This window comes from Dromiciops gliroides, chromosome 4 (genome assembly GCF_019393635.1).
Source record: "Dromiciops gliroides isolate mDroGli1 chromosome 4, mDroGli1.pri, whole genome shotgun sequence".
Classification (NCBI taxonomy): domain Eukaryota; kingdom Metazoa; phylum Chordata; class Mammalia; order Microbiotheria; family Microbiotheriidae; genus Dromiciops; species Dromiciops gliroides.
Genome location: NC_057864.1, coordinates 294,407,298 through 294,426,003, shown reverse-complemented (window position 1 = coordinate 294,426,003; position 18,706 = coordinate 294,407,298). Strand labels below are relative to the sequence as shown.

Below are 18,706 nucleotides of genomic sequence, written 5' to 3'. Positions count from 1 at the left end.
TAGGTAAGTGGTCAAAGCCTATGTGTCAGGCATTGTGCTAAGTGGTAGCAGTATAAAGACAAAAAACTGTCCTTGCCCTCAAGGAGCTTATATTCAAAGAAGGGAATACCATTTGTAGATAACTGATAAGTAAGCACTTACAAGATATACACAGAGTGGGGGCAGCTAGGTGGCGCAGTGGATACACTTACTAGCTGTGTGACCCTGGGCAAGTCACTTAACCTCCATTGCCCTGCAAAAAAAAGAAAGAAAGATATATACAGAGTGGATATAAGGTCATCTGAGAGAAATCACTAAGAGCTGGGGAGACCAAGAAAGTACGCAGTATGAGAATCATTCATATGAGAAAGAATGACCAAATCATTAATAATAAGAGAAATGCACATTAAATTAACTATGAGGTTTCCACCTCATAGTATTCAGATTAGCAAAAATAACAGAAGACAAAAAAAAGACAAAAAACCAGCAAGTGTTTGAGAGACTAATGGGAAGACGAGTATACAAATATTGATAGCTGTAAATTGGTCTAACTATTCCAGAAAACAATTTGAAATTACACCTGAAAAGTTACTGAGCTGTTCCTACCCTTTGGTCCAGAAATAATACTACTAGGTTTATAATCTGAAGAAGACATATATAAAAATATTTATAGCAGCACTTTTGTGGGAGGAATGAGCTAGAAAGAAAGTGGGTATTCAACAATTGAGGAATGGCTGAATAAATCGTGGTATATCAATTTAATGAAATATTATTGCTCCATAAGACTATGAATATTAAGAATTCAGAAACAGAATGTAGAAGACATATGAATTGGAGAGAGAAGTAAATAGAACTAGAAAAATAACGTATACAGTTACGACAATTTGAGTTCCAATCCAGCCTCAGACACTTGACACTTAATAGCTGTGTGACCCTGGGCAAGTCACTTAACCCTCATTGCCCTGCAAAAAAAGAAAATTATTTGGTATTAGGCACAAAAATGAAAATTAGATCAACCGAACATAAATAATCCTGAATTAGAAACAAGGATAAATCTAAGATACTAAAATATTAAACAGGGAATTCATTATTCAATAAATAGTACTAGGAAAATTTGATAATATGATGAAAAAATGTGATGAGTGCCACATCTCTTACCATTGGTTCACAATAAATTACAATGGTTCAGTTACTGTAAATGTTTTTTAAAAAATCAAAAGAATGAAATTAATGTCCACTGCAGATATTCAAGAGTGATTTTTATCTATTTGACAAATTATAGGAAGCTATTTTTATTATATAAAAATTTTTGCACAACAAAAAGTAATGCATCCAGAATAAAAATAAAGAGAGATTGGGGGGCAGCTATGTGGTACAGTGGATAGAGCACCAGCCCTGGATTCAGGAAGACCCAAGTTCAAATCCAGCCTCAGACACTTAACACTTACTAGCTGTGTGACCCTGGGCAAGTCACTTAACCCCAATTGCCTCACAAAAAAAAAAAAAATTAAAAAAAAATAAGTGATTGGGAAAATATCTTTTTCACAAACATTTCTGATAAATATCTGACATCTCAAACCCATCAGAAACTAATATAAATCTATAAGAGTAAGATCCACTCCTAAGTGAGTAAGTGATCAGAAGATGAGTATAGTTTTTAGAAGACAAAACACCAATTTCCAGTAGCCATTTTATTTTTATTTTTTATTTTTTTTTAGTGAGGCAATTGGGGTTAAGTGACTGAGCTAGTAAGTGTTAAGTGTCTGAGGCCGGGTTTGAACTCAGGTACTCCTGACTCCAGGGCTGGTGCTCTATCCACTGCGCCACCTAGCTGCCCCTCCAGTAGCCATTTTTAAAATTATTAAAGCTCTCTATTATAAAGAAACAAATTAAAATATCCCAGAATTAATGCTTTACACTCATTAAATTGATAATTTAAACCATACAGTGTTAGCAGCAACATGCAAAAAAACAGATTTATATATATATATATATATATAATATATATAAACAATATAATAGCTTTTAAAACTTCATATTCTTTGGAACGCTTCACAAATTTGCGTGTCATCCTTGTGCAGGGGCCATGCTAATCTTCTCTGTATCGTTCCAATTTTAGTATATGTCCTGCCGAAGCAAGCACAAAACTTCATATTCTTTGTTGTTGTTTTTTTGTTTTGGTTTTTTTCGGGGCAATGGGGGTTAAGTGACTTGCCCAAGGTCACACAGCTAGTAAGTGTCAAGTGTCTGAGGCTGGATTTGAATTCAGGAACTCCTGAATCCAGGGCCAGTGCTTTATCCACTGCGCCACCTAGCCGCCCCACTTCATATTCTTTGAACCATTGATCTTGTATTTTGTTTTTTGGAGGGTTTTTTGGTGAGGCAATGAGGGTTAAGTGACTTGCCCAGGGTCACACAGCTAGTAAGTGTCAAGTGTCTGAGGCCAGATTTGAACTCAGGTCCTCCTGAATTCAGGGCCGGTGCTTTATCTACTGCAGCAACACCTAGCTGCCCCCTGAACCATTAATCTTGTATATTAATATTGTATTAAAAATTAAAAGGCTCTATCTGCCAAAATATTCATATCAAAATTACTCATTAAAAAAACCTAGAGGGGCAGCTAGGTGGCACAGTGGATAGAGCACCAGCCCTGGAGTCAGGAGTACCTGAGTTCAAATCCAGCCTCAGACACTTAACTCTTACTAGCTGTGTGACCCTGGGCAAGTCACTTAACCCCAATTGCCTCACTAAAAAAAAAAAAAAAAAAACCTAGAAAACTATATAGTCAAACAGTGATGGTATGATGCAGTGAAATAGTGTAAAAATAATAAATATGAAGAACATACAGAAACTGAAAGCAAAATTAGAGTAACACACATATCAAGTATTACTATACATGTAATACACTAACAAATCCTGTTTGGCTTTTAAATCCCTTCACAACCTGGCTCCTTTTTTTGCCCTTCCAGTCTTCTTACCTTTACTCCCCTCCATGAACGCTATGATCCAGCAATAAGCTTCTCTTCCCTCTTCCTTACACACAACACTACATCTCAACTCTACACCCTTGTACTAGCTGCCCCCCACCCCCATACCTGGAATGAAATCCCTCTTTGTTTCTGTGATTTCTTTCAAAATTAAGCTCAGGGAAGCTAGGTGGCACAAGGAATAGAGCGCTGGCACTGGAGTCAGGAGGACCCAAGTTCAAATTTGACCTCAGATACTTGACGCTTACTAGCTATGTGACCTTGGGCAAGTCACTTAAACCCAATTGCCTCACAAAAAAAAAACCAAACCACAACACTAAGCTCAAATCCTCAGGCCTTTAATTGTATTTTCCTCCCCCCTTTTAGTGCCTTCCCTTAAAGATTGCCTTCCATCTCTACTTTATAGATCTTGTAGGTCCATAGTTGTTTATATTCCCTCCCCTCATTAGAAAATGTGAGTTCTTTGCAAGCAGAGACTGCATTTTTGCCTCTCTTTGCTTTACCAGAACTTAGCATAGTACCTGACATGTAGATGTTTATTATTGATGCTGGTGACAAATTTCAGGATCTTAATATTAGGAAAAGATGTCAGTTTCTCAGGATAGGCATGGATAGCTCTGTATGTATAGATCCATTCTCTGGCAAGAGATATACTTTTACTCTAAAAAAGAAAGAAAAATCAATAGTATTTTCAGTTACAAAAATCCTAAGTAGCAAAAACACAATATATACATCATGGACAGGATTATATAAACCAGACATTATAGAAACATGCCACAACAGTCACTATGAGGCCCATCACGAGAAGTCTGGCCCCCAAGAGATGAATCTTTTTTGACCATAGCTACTCTTCAGTGGGTCAGCTAGGCAGTACAGTGGAGAGAGCTCCATACCTGGAGACAGGAAGACCTGAATTAAAATCCAGCCTCAGACACTTATTAGCTGTGACCATGGGCAAGTCACTTAACCCTGTTTGCCTTAGTTTCCTCATCTATAAAATGAGCTGGAAAAGGAAATGGCAAACCACTCCAGTACCTTTGCCAAGAACACCTCAAGTAGGGTCATGAAGAGTTGGACACTACTGAACTGCCAATAGCTCACAAATACTGTCTTCTAAGGCCTGAAATGGTTGAAACCAGTGTTGGTGGAGGAGTGTACCTATATCAATGAAGACCTATCTTTTGAAGCATTGAAGTATAGCTTTCTTATAGCTAAAATTGTGTTTTTATTAAGTTTAGAACTTTTTAAAAAACTGTAGTTCCTCTGAATAGAAAGAGGCTAGGAAAATATATTTCCAAGTCTTTGGAAATAACAGCTAAATACTTATATCCTTTAGATAATAAAGATTTGAGACAGCTAGGTGGAGCAGTAGATATACTTACTAGCTGTGTGACCTTGGGCAAGCCACTTAACCCTCATTGCCCCCCCCCAAAAAAAAAAGATAATAAAGATTTTACTGTACTTGTTCTAGGGATATTGCCAGCCTGAAGGAAATCTTTTTCAACTTTTATACCACAAAGTGCAAGCAAAATCCCACTCTAGTCCCCATAATCCATTTTCTCCCACAGCAGTGCATCATGCTTCCATTGCACTTCTAAGCCAACCAAAACATAAATACTCAATTGAGCTTCTGGGTGCTGACATTGAGAATTTCACAGCATACACTTACACTTAGTAACAGGCTCTTGTAACTTCTGGCAGCATTACAGTCAGTGTCCACCTATTGCCAAAATGTTAACTGTGTTTAAAAAAAAAAAAAACTGTGCTGCCAGCTTGATTTATTTAAGACGTACTAAAACTAGAGTGCTGAGACGAATCTGTGCCCCACAGTTTCATTATCACCCCATAGGTGTTTCAAACATAGAAAACTAAAATTGTCAAATGTTAACACCTGGATGCAGTCCAGCCATTTTGCTAGCTTTTTTCCTCCCCCCACACCTCTTCAAACTAACTTGTTTGGTTTCTTTCAAAACTTATGAAAATAATCTGTCAAGTACACCAAAAGAATTCAAATTATTTAGGCTACAGAAGAAAATTCTGAACAGAGGAAGGAAATAAAACTTATAATACCAAGTGGGATACTGCTCTGGACAAGAAAGGATAGGACTGCCTTGTCTGAAAATAGATTTAGTTGAACTGTTGAGACAGCTCCCCTGAACTTAGTTTTCCATTAAGTTCTACTAAATTGTAAGGTCCATGGGAATAGAAAGAGTGAACTGTATATTTTTAAACAAACTGCTTTTTTTTTTTAACATTGCCTAAATTTTCCCCTTTCCCTACCCCCATGTTCCTTGAATCGTCCTGTATAACAGATTGTTTTTCTCTTTTTTTTTAATTCTTACATCAATTCATGACTTTCCACTGTTCTCCATATTCGTCATTTCTTGTAGCATAGTAATATTATATTACATAGATGTACCACAGTTTGGTACATTTGGTACATTTCCCAATTAATGAACATCTATTTTTTCCAGTTCTCACTAGGTTTTTTTTTTGTTTGTTTTGTTTTGGTTTTTTGCAGGGCAATGGGGGTTAAGTGACTTGCCCAAGGTCACACAGCTAGTAAGTGTCAAGTGTCTGAGCTCAAATTTGAACTCAGGTCCTGCTGAATCCAGGGCCTGTGCTTTATCCACTGTGCCACCTAGCCGCCCCCCTCACTAGGTTTTTACCACACTACTCTATCCTGGTTCTCCCATCAGTTCCCATGGATTCAGTTATCTCAAAGTTGATGATTCTTGGGTCTACTAATCCAGCCCTGACCTCTCTGCTGACCTCTAGTCTCTCATATAGCCAACTGCCTACTACATATGCAAAACTGAACTCATTACCTTTCTCTCAAAACCCTTCCCTCTTCCTAACTCCCCTATTACAGCCTAGGATGGGCACAGCCATAGTCCCAATCATCCAGGCTGACCACTAAGGTGTCATCCTCAACTCCTCACTCTCTTACTCCCCCACATCCCATCTGTTGCCACATCCTGTCAACTTTACCTTGGTGATATCTCTTGAATAGGCCTTCTTCTTTCCTCTGACACTGCCAGCACTCTGGTGCAGGCCTTCACCAACTCACCAGTGGCAGTAGCTTGCAATCCAGGGACACAGGACACTACATGTTTAGATTCCTGCATTTTCCCTGGCTGTCCCCCATGCCTAGAATTCTGTCCCTTGGCTTTTTTCAAGTCCCAGCTACAATCCCAACTTCTACAGGAAGCCTTTCCCAAAACCCCTTTAATTCTAGTGCCTCCCCTGTTGATTATCTCCAATTTATCCTATGTATACATTTTTGTGCATAGTCATTTGCTTATTATCTCCCTCACTGTGTGAACTCCTTTTTCTCAATCTTTGTATCCCTAGTGCCAACACATAGTAGTCAGTTAATAAATGATTCTTTTTTTTTCTTTTTTTTTTTTGGTGAGGCAATTGGGGTTAAGTGACTTGCCCAGGGTCACACAGCTAGTAAGTGTTAAGTGTCTGAGGCCAGATTTGAACTCAGGTTCTCCTGAATCCAGGGCCAGTGCTCTATCCACTGTGTGACCTAGCTATCCCAATAGATGATTCTTGACTGACTGACTTAACTGCACAATACCACATTGGGTCAGCAAAAAAAAAAAAATTAACCTTAAAATTAAAAGAGAAAAATTGTTTTTAAAGGAGAGAGTGCTATCCTTACTGATCCTAAATTTGAATAATTACATCACATTTTTTAAAACCATCATCATGATACATACTCACCTGTCTTTAGTGGAAGAGGAAAAAAGTCAGCATGCTATTATCAGGACAGCACACTTTTAAGATAGTCATTTTATACATTACTAACAGACATCAGTCAACAAGGAAATGAAGTAACAAGGAATGGAAAGAAAACCAGTACATGATGATATTGGCAAAATATTAAATTCCCCAGCATAGTAGACATTGGATCACAGGGAATTTACTTAGTTTGTTCATTTCTGTTTCAAAGCACCTAGCATTTTTCTAAACATAGTTTTCGGAAATAAGAAATTCTCCTCCCTCCAAGATGAAAATGTCATACCAGAAAAACAAAGTGTGCTTTGTTTGCTTACTCATACTGGGAAGGTTTTTTTCCTTCCTTCCCTTTCAGCATCATAATACCTCCCGATTGCCTAAATAAGTAACATCTCTAAAAAAATAGTAGCACATCAAATGATCAGTTTTTCCAACCGTCCATAATGCATTGATGCTCATAATTTTTTTTATGCTCATACTTTTTAAAAGAAATGTTAATTCTTTTTATATCTCCTCAAATGCTCAAACATTGGATCTGTGATTTCAACAACATAGATGATCCCTCCAATGATGCAGAGCCCAATATATCTCTCCACCTATATTGCTATACCATGGTCTACTTATTTAGCCCTAACCTCTCATCTCATATATCCAGCTGCCTATTAAATATCTCTAATAATAGAGATATTATCTCTAATAATTGAGATAATAATTAGATATCTCTAAATGTCCTATGGACTTCTTAACCTCAATTTATGCAAAACCATACTCTTTACCTTTCCCCCCAAACCCTCCCTTTTTCCCAATTTCCCTATTACAACCTAGCATGCAGCCATCCTCCCAATCACCCAGTCTGACAAATAAGGTAATACATTATATTATCATTAAAAACAAAATCTTTTATAGCCTATCTAGTTATATTTACAACAGTGTAGTACTGTCCCCATCGCAACACCCCTATACCGCCAAAAGGACAAAGTTTGCTTTCCCAATTTGTTAATAGAATGACAAGTAAAAATATGATTATGACGAGCCTTATGCATTCTTCGAAAGGGCCACAAAATTTCAGGGAGAGGAGAGAGGTGAGCAAAACATCTTTGGGTTGCTTATAGTAGCTGCAATAATTGGACAATAAAAAATAACAGAAGTCAAGTGCTAAGTGTGAAACTGACTCTCAGTGTAATATGAGAATTCAGAGAAGAGAAGAGAAAAATCACTATGAAGTTGTGTGTTGTGTGATTGGAAAAGGCTTCCCTGAAAAAGGTAAAAGCTGGGGCCTTGAAGGATTTATATAAGCAGAAAGGGAGATGAGAGGGGGTAGTCCAGGCAGGACAGAAATAGTACCATGGCAAAAATGAACCTGGCTGTTTCTGGGTACTTGCTTGAACAGAGCTGAGACACTTATGAAATAGCAGGAAGGGAGATTGGATAGAACAAATGAATTGAGGTTATGAAGGTCTTCAAAAACTACAGTTTGGAGTGGGTGACCTAAGAAAGCCACTATGAGTTTTTGCCTAGGACAGCCACAAAATATTTATAATCGGTGACACAAATTACAATTTCATTAAATGCCCAAACCAATGTCATGCCCAAACTCATAAAATGCCCAAACCAAAGATAACAAATGTATAAGATAATTGTGTTTAGTAACTTCAGAGGAACACTAGGGAGAATCTCTTTATTATACAGATTGTGATTTAGAAGCAAAATTACAGGAAGTTGCCTGAGATACGAAGAGGTTGAACAACTTAGCCAATCATGCATTTAACAAATATCAGAGACAGGATATAAACCTATATGACTCTAAGTCACTCTATTCACTCCACCAATGAGTAGGCTTCTTTTAAAATTATCATTTTTATAGCATTTTGTTATTGTTTAGTTGTTTTTCAGTCATGTCTGACTTTTTGTTGACCTTCACCCCCACCCCCCCACTCGGTTTTCTTGGCAGAGCTAGCGAAGGGGTTTGCCATTTCCTTCCTTAACTCATTTGACAGATGAGGACACTGAGGCAAACAGGATTAAGTGACTTGCTCCAGGGTGACAAAGCCAATAAGATTCTGAGGCCTGATTTAAACTCAGGTTCTTCCTGACTTCAGGCCAGGAGCTTTATCCACTGCACCACGTAGTGATCCTTTTATAGCATAGTTTTCTCAAATTATATTAGAACATTAATTGGCTATATTACTTGGTTTTGATGAACTTTGTCTTTTCTATTCTTCATTATAAGATGGCTCTCTGGAAGGGGAGAAAGAGCTATACAGTTGGTACATAAAAGTGATGTTTTTAAAATGACATTAATAAATTAATGTTTAATGCTATTAACTATAAAACTGGAAATGAATGTTTCACCTAAATATCCAATCCTACTCCCTATAAGCATGTTTCCCTCCATATTATTTCTTTCTTTTTTTTTTTTTTGGTGAGGTAATTGGGGTTAAGTGACTTGCCTAGGGTCACACAGCTAGTAATTGTTAAGTGTCTGAGGCCGAATTTGAACTCAGGTCCTCCTGAATCCAGGGCCAGTGCTCTATCCACTGCGCCACCTAGCTGCCCCCCCTCCATATTATTTCAGCCAGTGAAATATCTCATATTCGTGATTTGAATTTCAGTGTAGGAAAATTATAACAAAAAAAGCAAAAAGTGTTATCATCAACTAATAAACTCCTCTGGGAATTGTTTATACAGGTATGCTGGTATCCTCCTAGGCATCACAAATTCATTTGGTACTATTCCAGGAATGATTGGACCAGTCATCGCTAAAAGCCTAACACCTAATGTAAGTAAATATTTTGTTACATAAAACATTACAGGGGGCAGCTAGATGGCGCAGTGGTTAAAAGCACCGGCCCTGGATTCAGGAGTACCTGAGTTCAAATCCGGCCTCAGAACCTTGACACTTACTAGCTATGTGACCCTGGGCAAGTCACTTAACCCCCATTGCCTGCAAAAAAAAAGAAAAAAACATTACAAACAGTTCAAAACTGAATATTACGATTATGATATATTTTGAGTACATTCTTATCCAATATTATTACTTAGAAATTTCATTTTTTTCTACCTTTACAGTTTAATTGCTTTTTTATGTAAGTAGTAGATAAAATGAAGACTTTATGCCTGAAAGCCCCCATATAGTTACATTTATATGACATTCGTGATACTTAAATTATTTGTATTAGTCAATGTTCAACCAATAATTATTAAACACCTTCAGGGTGAAGGGTATTATGCAAGAGACAGAACTTAGATAAGATACAATCACTGCCTTCATGGAGCTATTAGTGTAGTGGGGGATGTGACACATATACATATATCTATAAAATACATAAGTGAATTAGAGAATTGCAAAACAAACTTTGCCATGGTGCCCTAAGAGAGAAGGTCATTGGGGCAGCTAGATGACACAGTGGATAAAGCACTGGCCCTGGATTCAGGAGGATTTGAATTCAAATTCAGCCTCAGACACTTGACATTTACTAGCTGTGTGACCCTGGGCAAGTCACTTAACTCTCATTGCCCCACAAAAAAAAAAGAAAGAAAGAAAAAAGAGAGAAGGTCATTAACTACCAGGAGAATCCAGGAGAGCTTTATGAAGAAGTCAGTATTTGAATTTGAAATACAACTAGGAATTCAGTAGGTAAAAAATTAGGAAGAACAGCATTCCAAAGATAGGGAAGCATATGAGCAAAGGCAGAGATTGTTTTTATTTTATAAACCTTTGCAGATTATCCCCACTCTGTCAGAGGTTTCTTGTAACCAAGGAAAACAATCAATTGTTAAATTCATCTAAAAATACATGCAACATCCTACATCTGTAGCACCTGCACACATATACCTGTGTTTTTTTTAAAAAGTCACAAATATATTTTTTCTCCAATCCCCTCATTTTATAGAAGGGGAGTTGAGGTTAATTAACCAGGCCAAGGTCACACCAGTAGTGAGCTAAATAAAGTTCAGTAAACTAACATTTGAACCTCAGTCCTCTGACTCCAATCTTTAATTCTTTCAGTAAGAGGGTGTGTATGTCTGTGTGTGTGTGTGTGTGTGTGTGTGTGTGTGTGTGTGTGTAAAGAATATTTGACACCCCTCAATCCCAATTATTATAATTAAAAAGATGTTCTACCCCTTATACCTTTATCAGTTAAAAACAATTCTTTGAGATACAGAATTATTTTAATCAATCAAATGTATAAAACATGTGTGAACAATCCTAGTGATCTCTGTTAAATCACTGAGCTCATTCCCAATCCCCTTGCTGCTTTGGGTTTTAGGTATAATAAGGGTCTGGCTCCTCAAAGTTCCTCAAAGCCTTAAGATGGAAGCAGTTGCTGGAATGCTTTTTCTTTAGGAACCTTCCTGGCCCCAAAATATGTATAATTCTTTTAATCAGGCAAAGTACATTTCCTGGGGCAGCTAGGTGGTGCAGTGGATAAAGCACTGGCCCTGGATTCAGGAGGACCTGAGTTCAAATCTAGCCTCAGACCCTTGACACTTACTAGCTGTGTGACCCTGGGCAAGTCACTTAACCCCTTGCCCCACAAAACTTTTTTTAAAAAGACAAAAAACAAAGTACATTTCCTTATCTGATTTCATCCAGTGGCTCAAGCACTTTGTTTCAGATATCTATTTTATACTTTTGATTGATTGACTCAATAGAGGTGTCTACAAGTTATTCACACCTAATTTTTGTTTTTGATTGATTCTGTCATTTGGAGGCATGCTAACCTGATAAAGGTGTCAGAAGTAGAGCATCCTGCTAGTCATATTAATTAGGACTAGAGAACGTAAAATAGTATTTTTCTTTTTCCTTCAGGGCAATGAGGGTTAAATGACTTGTCGAGAGTCACACAGCTAGTAAGTGTCAAGTGTCCGAGACAGATTTGAGTTCAGGTCCTCCTGAAGCCAGGGCTGGTGCTTTATCCACTGCACCACCTAGCTGCCCCAAGAGTAACATTTGTTACCCAAGTCCATATCTTTTTTTTTTTTTTTTTTGCAGGGCAGTTGAGGTTAAGTGACTTGCCCAGGGTCACACAGCTAGTAAGTGATAAGTGTCTGAGGCCAAATTTGAATTCAGGTCTTCCTGAATCCAGGGCCGGTGCTCTGTCCACTGCGCCATCTAGCTGCTCTCCAAGTCCATATCTTGACCTGGAAGTTCTTAAATTTAAAAATAGATTTTATTTCTCAAATGGTATATTAGGAAAGAAAATTGGAAGCGGGAAATGCAGGATCTATTTAACCATACCTATGGTGGGGGCAGCTAGATGGCGCACTGGTAAAGCACCGGCCCTGGATTCAGGAGTACCTGAGTTCAAATCTGGCCTCAGACACTTGACACTTACTAGCTGTGTGACCCTGGGCAAGTCACTTAACCTTCATTGCCCTGCAAAAACAAAACAAAACAAAAAAGCCAACCATACCTATGGTTAACTCTCTGTATGAAAATTACACATGGTGTTCTAAAAGACAATTGAAAAGTTCATCTTAAATGTACATCTCTGTTCACATTTAATTTTCTTAAAGGGACCACTTAAAAAAAAAAGAGGAGACAGCATCGTGTAAGAAGGGTATTTTAGTACCTGAGTTCAAATCTAGCCTCAGACACTTAACACTCACTAGCTGTATGACCCTGGGCAAGTCAACCCCATTGCCTCACCAAAAAAACCCAAAACATATCAGATATCTAACAAATGTTACTCTTTCCTTAGATGTATCAAAATAAGAACTTAAAGCAATCTTAACACCTGTAATTTTCAGGTTGAGTCCCCAGAGGCCTTCCAAGTTCATGAAGCCTTCACTACTTCCCACCCATCCCCAGTTGAAGTTGAATTCTCCCTCAGATTTCCTGCAGGACTTTACTTGGAACCCTTGCTTATCCTTATCACATAGTACTTCATTTGCTTATTTGTTTACATGCCTTGTCCCTCTCATTAGACTATAAGCTCCTTGGAGGCAGAGACTATGTCATTTCTCATCTTGGTATCATTAGTACCTAACATCTTAAGTTGGGGATGGTAATATTTACTAAATGTTTTGTTGTTGAAGTTTAAGTATATAATTGAAATCTAAAATGTGGGGACAATTATTCTGTTATAAAACAAAAAAACATTTTAAAATCACTAGTAGAATTTTCATCTTCAAAACTGGGAGCTATGGGAATTATAGTACAATTGACAAATTGACTGGTTTGTAAGCCTCTCTTTGCCTCAAAGTAACACTGAAGTATTATCTAGTGTTGTAGGTTAAACAGAGGCCCTTTGTCTTAGGAATTCTGAAACACTGCCTTAAACATAGTATTCTGGTATAATAAATAATCATTGATTTATCCCCTTTTCTGCTAGTGCCATGGCACCACACCTGCCTCTCTGATTACTCACAACACATTTAAGATTTCTTTTTTGACAAAATACATTCATTTCAGACAAGTCTGACTTTTCAATAGTGTTCCTGTCTCCTGTTCACATTTTTCTCTTTAAGCTCACCCTGATTGCTCTAATTCTCTACTCTTTTCACTACTTGTTCTCCTCATTGCTTATTCAGTTCTGGCTGAACTTCAGTTATTAAATTCAGGGGGAAAAGTTGTGCAAATTGGACAAATTACCAAAAAATCTTGGGGGAAGGACCACTAAACTATTTTTTAAAAGGTTTGTATTGATATCTTTTGCTTTTACATCGCCTAGATTTCTCCCTGAATCCCTTTCCTTCTCCCCACCCGGAGTTATTTCTTATAACAAAGAATTGTTTTAAAAAGGCAAGAAAAAATACAGCAAAACTGATCAACACATGCAAAAAGTCTCATGTTATATATCAAAGCTTCTTAAACCCACATGAGGTTGAATACCTGAAAGTAGGGGGAGTAAAAAAAAAATTGGCACCAGTAAAGGTTATATATACCTATTTTGTGTACCTATATACCTGAGGTTGTGTAAAAATTTCTTGGACAAAAAGGGGTCTGCTGGGGCAGTTAGGTGGTGCAGTGGATAGAGCACCAGCCCTGGAGTCAGGAGGACCTGAGTTCAAATCCGGCCTCAGACACTTAACACTTATTAGCTGTGTGACACTAGGCAAGTCACTTAACACCAACTGCCTCACCAAAAAACAAAACAAAACATAAAGGGGTCTGCTGATGGAAAAAGTTTAAGAAGCCCTGTTATATGTAATGTTCCACATCCTTGGACCTCATCTTCTGCAAAGTGGGAAGAGGTATCTTCTCATATATTTTCTTTAAGGCCAAGCTTAAACTTTGTAGTGGTTGTTCTTTACATTTACATTTTTGTAATCATTGTACATATATCTTTTCCTGACTCTTTCATTTTGCATCAGTTAATAGAAATCTTTCTGGTCTTCTCTGTATTCATCATTTTTAGTTTCTTAAATCATAGTAATATTCATGAATCACAATTATGTTAGCTGTTCCTCAATTTATGGGCATCTGCTTTATTTCTAGTTCTTTACGACCACAAAAAGTTAATATATAAAACACCTATATCAGATTACCTGCTGTCTAGGGGAGGGGTGAGGGAGGGAGAAAAATCTGAAATTGGAAAGCTTGTATAAACAAAAGTTGAGAACTATCTTTACATATAACTGGAAAAAAATACTTTATTAAAAAAATTTTTTTTTTAAGTTAATATATGGAACCTTTGTTTTTAGCAATAACCTCCTGTGGTATATGCCGAATCTTTGTAGGAAGACCATAGTTGGGGTTTTTGGGGTTTTTTTTTTTTTGGTATGTGTGAGGCAGTTGGGGTTAAGTGACTTGCCCAGGGTCACATAGCTAGTAATTGTTAAGTGTCTGATGCCGGATTTGAACTCAGGTCCTCCTGAATCCAGGGCTGGTGCTCTATCCACTGCGCCACCTAGCTGCCCTGGAAGACCATAGTTTTAAAAATACTTTTTCCACAATACTTTAGCAACAATGGAAATTTTCTGGCTGCTAATTTTGATAAGCCTATGCATGCCTTTTTATGTTCTTACTATCACCTAACAGAGATAGGACAATGCAGAAAAGTTCAGAGGGTTTGCTAGCATTTATAGTCTCCACATATGTGAGCAGAAATTGAAAGTACTTTTCTGTGCACGTAATGAGCACAAGTCTTACTCATAGTGAGGTGTGCAGCCATCTTGGACTAATAAAATATATTTCTTACTACCTCCATCATTCTCTCTCAAGATTCCTCACTCCTCAAGATCTTTTTTGTTTTGTTTTGGTTTTTTTGTTGTTGTTGGTTTTCGTGAGGCAATTGGGGTTAAGTGACTTGCCCAGGGTCACACAGCTAGTAAGTGTTAAGTGTCTGAGGCTGGATTTGAACTCAGGTCCTCCTGATTCCTGGGCCGGTGCTCTATCCACTGCACCACCTAGCTGCCCTTCCTCAAGATCGTTATTCCTATATCTTGACCCACATATCCAAAGTCAGCATGTTAGGCTTTCATGGCCAGAGCACAATATGCTCTAGACAGCATTCACTGCTTCCTGGCGCCATACACGGGATCAGTGACAGCCACAACCTCAATAGTAAGGTATCTCAATAGTATGGTGCCTTCAGGAAACTGCAGCTTGAAGCCTTTCGCTGTCAGTCCTTGACACACAACTAAGGCAAAGAAAATGAGTTCAGTGAAACAAAATTCCTGTAGGCAGCTGGGATGATGTCTGGCAGAAATCCCCAATTCTTAAGCTTCACTGTCATTTGCTTGTAACTAAGCTTCCTGAGTGTCACTCCATCCTCCGCTGTCCTATCTCTGTGAGGACATGGACTTCACTCCTTTCTTAGGTGTCACTCTGGCTTCAGTGTTTTGTGGCCTTCAGGACAGAGAATCTGCAAACACATTAGTCTTCCCTGTCTAGTAGTGCTTGCTGAATTATGGCTGGCTGATGCCACTGCCCGTCTCTGGCAAGTTAAGTGGCTTCTAGCTGGGCACCATTTACACTTTAAGTAGACTGTTGCATCCTCACACTTGCAACTCCACTCTATGCACGGTCTTTGGACTTCTGAGGGACGCACACCTCAAAGACATGGATTACTGCTTGTTAACGGGTAGAGTCTTGCTGTTGTTCAGTCTTCTGTGGACAAATAGAACTAGTTTCTGGTGACCATTATTCTTCTGGTATAGGACTGCTCCTAAGTGTTCCAGGCTGGCATCTCTATGAAGGACAGAAGGCTTGTTAGAGTCTGCAAAAGCCAATTCTGGTGCCTGTGTTAGGACTCAGAAAAGTCTTTGAAAGCTTATTCATGGCCTTCCACTCCCATCCATGGCTGTACCCACTTGCCAGGATTCTCTTCCACAAAGCCCTCTGGAGCCTGTATTCCCTTTCCCTCCTAAACTCCTCAGCACTTAACTATTTAAAGCACCCAGCCTCAGCCAATCCAGTCATTTCCTTTTAAATCAATCAGAAGGGGACAGCTAGGTAGCACAGTGGATAGGGTACCAGTCCTGGATTCAGGAGGACCTGAGTTCAAATCCAGCCTCAGACACTTGACACTTACTAGCTGTGTGACCCTGGGCAAGTCAATTAACCTTCATTGCCCCACCCTACCCCCCCCCTCCAAAGTCAATCAGGAAAAGGCATTCACATCTCCAAAAGTGATAAGATGGATGAAATTTTATAGTTTGATATCTTGTGATTACTTGCCACTGCCCTACCCCCCAAACCCCACACCTGCCCCAGCTCAGAAATCAGCTCTTACTCTAACAATACCTAATTCTAGAGAATGCAATTAATATCATTGGGTTTACTCCCTTTTTTTTCTTTTACAGAACACAGTGAAAGAATGGCAGATGGTGTTCTATATCGCTGCTAGTATTGATATATTTGGAGCACTTTTCTTCACAGCTTTCTCCAGGGGTGAAGTACAGGAGTGGGCTCTAAATAATTATCACAGGGATCTAAACTAAAAGAACCATAGAGAAAGCCACTCTCTTGATTCATTCTTATCATCATGTAACCTAAAAGTGCCTTTGCTATTTGAATGCTTAAACATTTCACCAAAAAATTTACTTACATACTTTTAAGGCTTGAAATTATGAAATGTCACTACTTGATTTTTGTGGAATTTAATATTTTTAATCATTTGTAGTAAGAAAAGCTATGCTAGAGGTTGTAATTTAGATTCATATACACAGCTTTAAGAAAATAATTATGCATAGTAGTTCAGGATTAACAAACTGACTAAAAGTGAAAAAGAAACCATAAAATAGCAGTGATATTTATTTTTAGAGAGCTGTACACTTAGGAGAATGAGCTAAATGAACCCTGTACCTTCCCACAAGCTGAATGGAGATTCTCAGGTATTGGTAAAGACTTGTTCTCATCCAAACTTCTCTCATGAACACACTTCATCTAGTTTAAGCCCAGCTTTGCCACTTCCTAGCTTTTGTGACTTTGGGGAAGTCACATAACTTCTCTGAGCCTCAGTTTCCTCATCTGTAAAGATACCAGAACTTGCACTTTTACCCTCACAGAATTATTGTGAGGATAGCACAACATGTTCTCTAAGTTGGAGCTATTTTTAATCTACTCTCCTTCACACTCAGGGGTCTGGAAATTTACAGTTTCTGTGATGCTACTAGCATCCGTAGAATCTGGCCTTGCAATTCAAAATGCTATCAAGGGTCCACTGTGTGTAAAGCCCTCTGCTGGCTCCTGGAGAGATAATAAGGGAGAGTCACTACCTTCATAGAGTTTACTCTTTGCCAGGTAGCTGTGGCAGGGGCAGCTTCATTTTCACCAACAGACCATTTTTACATAGACATTTCCTCTCTCTGACTCCTGGGACAAGGAGTCCACCCATAGCCACACAGACTGATTTGCCAATAATAGCTCAGTGCCATTTCTTTGGGTAGAGTTCTCACTATGTATGTGGCTATTAACTGACTGATGAAGCTGCACTTTCAGAGTAGCCTGGAGAAATCTCAACCTCTGTTTGAGGTAATCTCTATCCACCCTGCTCAGCAAGTTGAACTCTGAGATGTCATATAGTTTGCAACACAGATTTAGACTCCTGGTCATTCTTAAATCATCCCACAAACCATGCTTGGGACCAGCTGTCTCTGCCACTGCCTCTTCTGGTTCCAAATACAGGGGAGGTCGGCTTCTTGATCTAGTGCAAAGGCACAGATAGAACCCATCCCCATTCCACTAACAGGCTTAACTTGACCTTCTGTTTGCAATTCAAAGTAAAAGTGGTTTTTAAAGACCCAGATCACCGGGGGATAGTCCCTGTTGCTTCTGGACTCTGGGATTAAACCACTCTGGGATTTACAAAGGGATTTTCACCAAATTTTCTACCAGTGATTTCAAAGCATGCTTTAAAGAACCTTTATGTGATATGGATCTTAGCTAATGTTTTGTGGCTATTAGTTCTGTCTTCTTATCTTGTCCAGGATAACTTTTTTGTTACCTGTTGGGTGCAATTTTATGTAATTTATTGTTCAAACTGTATTCAGTCCAACATTTATTGTGAACAGTTTTGTCATGTTGGTTTTATATCATTAAAATGATGATTAAATGTGAATGTTCTGTTTTCTTACATCTTTTATAAGGATTTATACTTAGCTATCCATAGGAACTAAAATGTTTTCTGTTCTATTTTCAAAAGTAATATAGGGGGCAGCTAGGTGGCGCAGTGGATAAAGCACCGACCCTGGATTCAGGACTACCTGAGTTCAAATCCGGCCACAGACGCTTGACACTTACTAGAGCTGTGTGACCCTGGGGAAGTCACTTAACCCCCATTGCTGTGCCAAAAAAAAAAAGGTAATACCATACTTTTTGGTGAGGCAATTGGGGTTAAGTGACTTGCCAAGGGTCACACATCTAGTGAGTGTCAAATATCTGAGGCCGGATTTGAACTCGGGTCCTCATGAATCCAGGTTCAGTACTCCATCCACTGTGCCACCTAGTTGCCCCATCATCACATTTTTAAAAAGTTATCTTCACCGGCCCTGGAGTCAGAATTGCCTCGCCAAAAAAAAAAACAAAAAACAACAACAAAAAA

General features: G+C 38.5%; 1 protein-coding gene and 1 non-coding gene across 4 annotated transcripts in view; one reads left to right on the top strand and one right to left on the bottom strand.

The window, feature by feature from the left end:
• SLC17A5 (solute carrier family 17 member 5) overlaps window positions 1-18,205 on the top strand; it is a 58,373-nt gene extending 40,168 nt beyond the window's left edge. For 2 of the 3 annotated variants that reach the window (XM_043963976.1, XM_043963978.1), the window contains exons 10-11: window positions 9,402-9,492; window positions 16,467-18,205. In XM_043963976.1, coding sequence (XP_043819911.1) covers window positions 9,402-9,492; window positions 16,467-16,604 — 229 coding nt within the window. In that variant the 3' untranslated portion in view covers window positions 16,605-18,205. Of the gene's footprint in view, window positions 1-9,401; window positions 9,493-12,467; window positions 13,077-16,466 lie in introns of those variants that run through there. The other variant, XM_043963977.1, reaches the window with a different exon arrangement.
• LOC122726904 lies at window positions 2,016-2,120 on the bottom strand. The gene has a single exon (XR_006352895.1). It is a non-coding gene; the product is annotated as a U6 spliceosomal RNA (small nuclear RNA).
• Window positions 18,206-18,706: the final 501 nt, after the last annotated feature.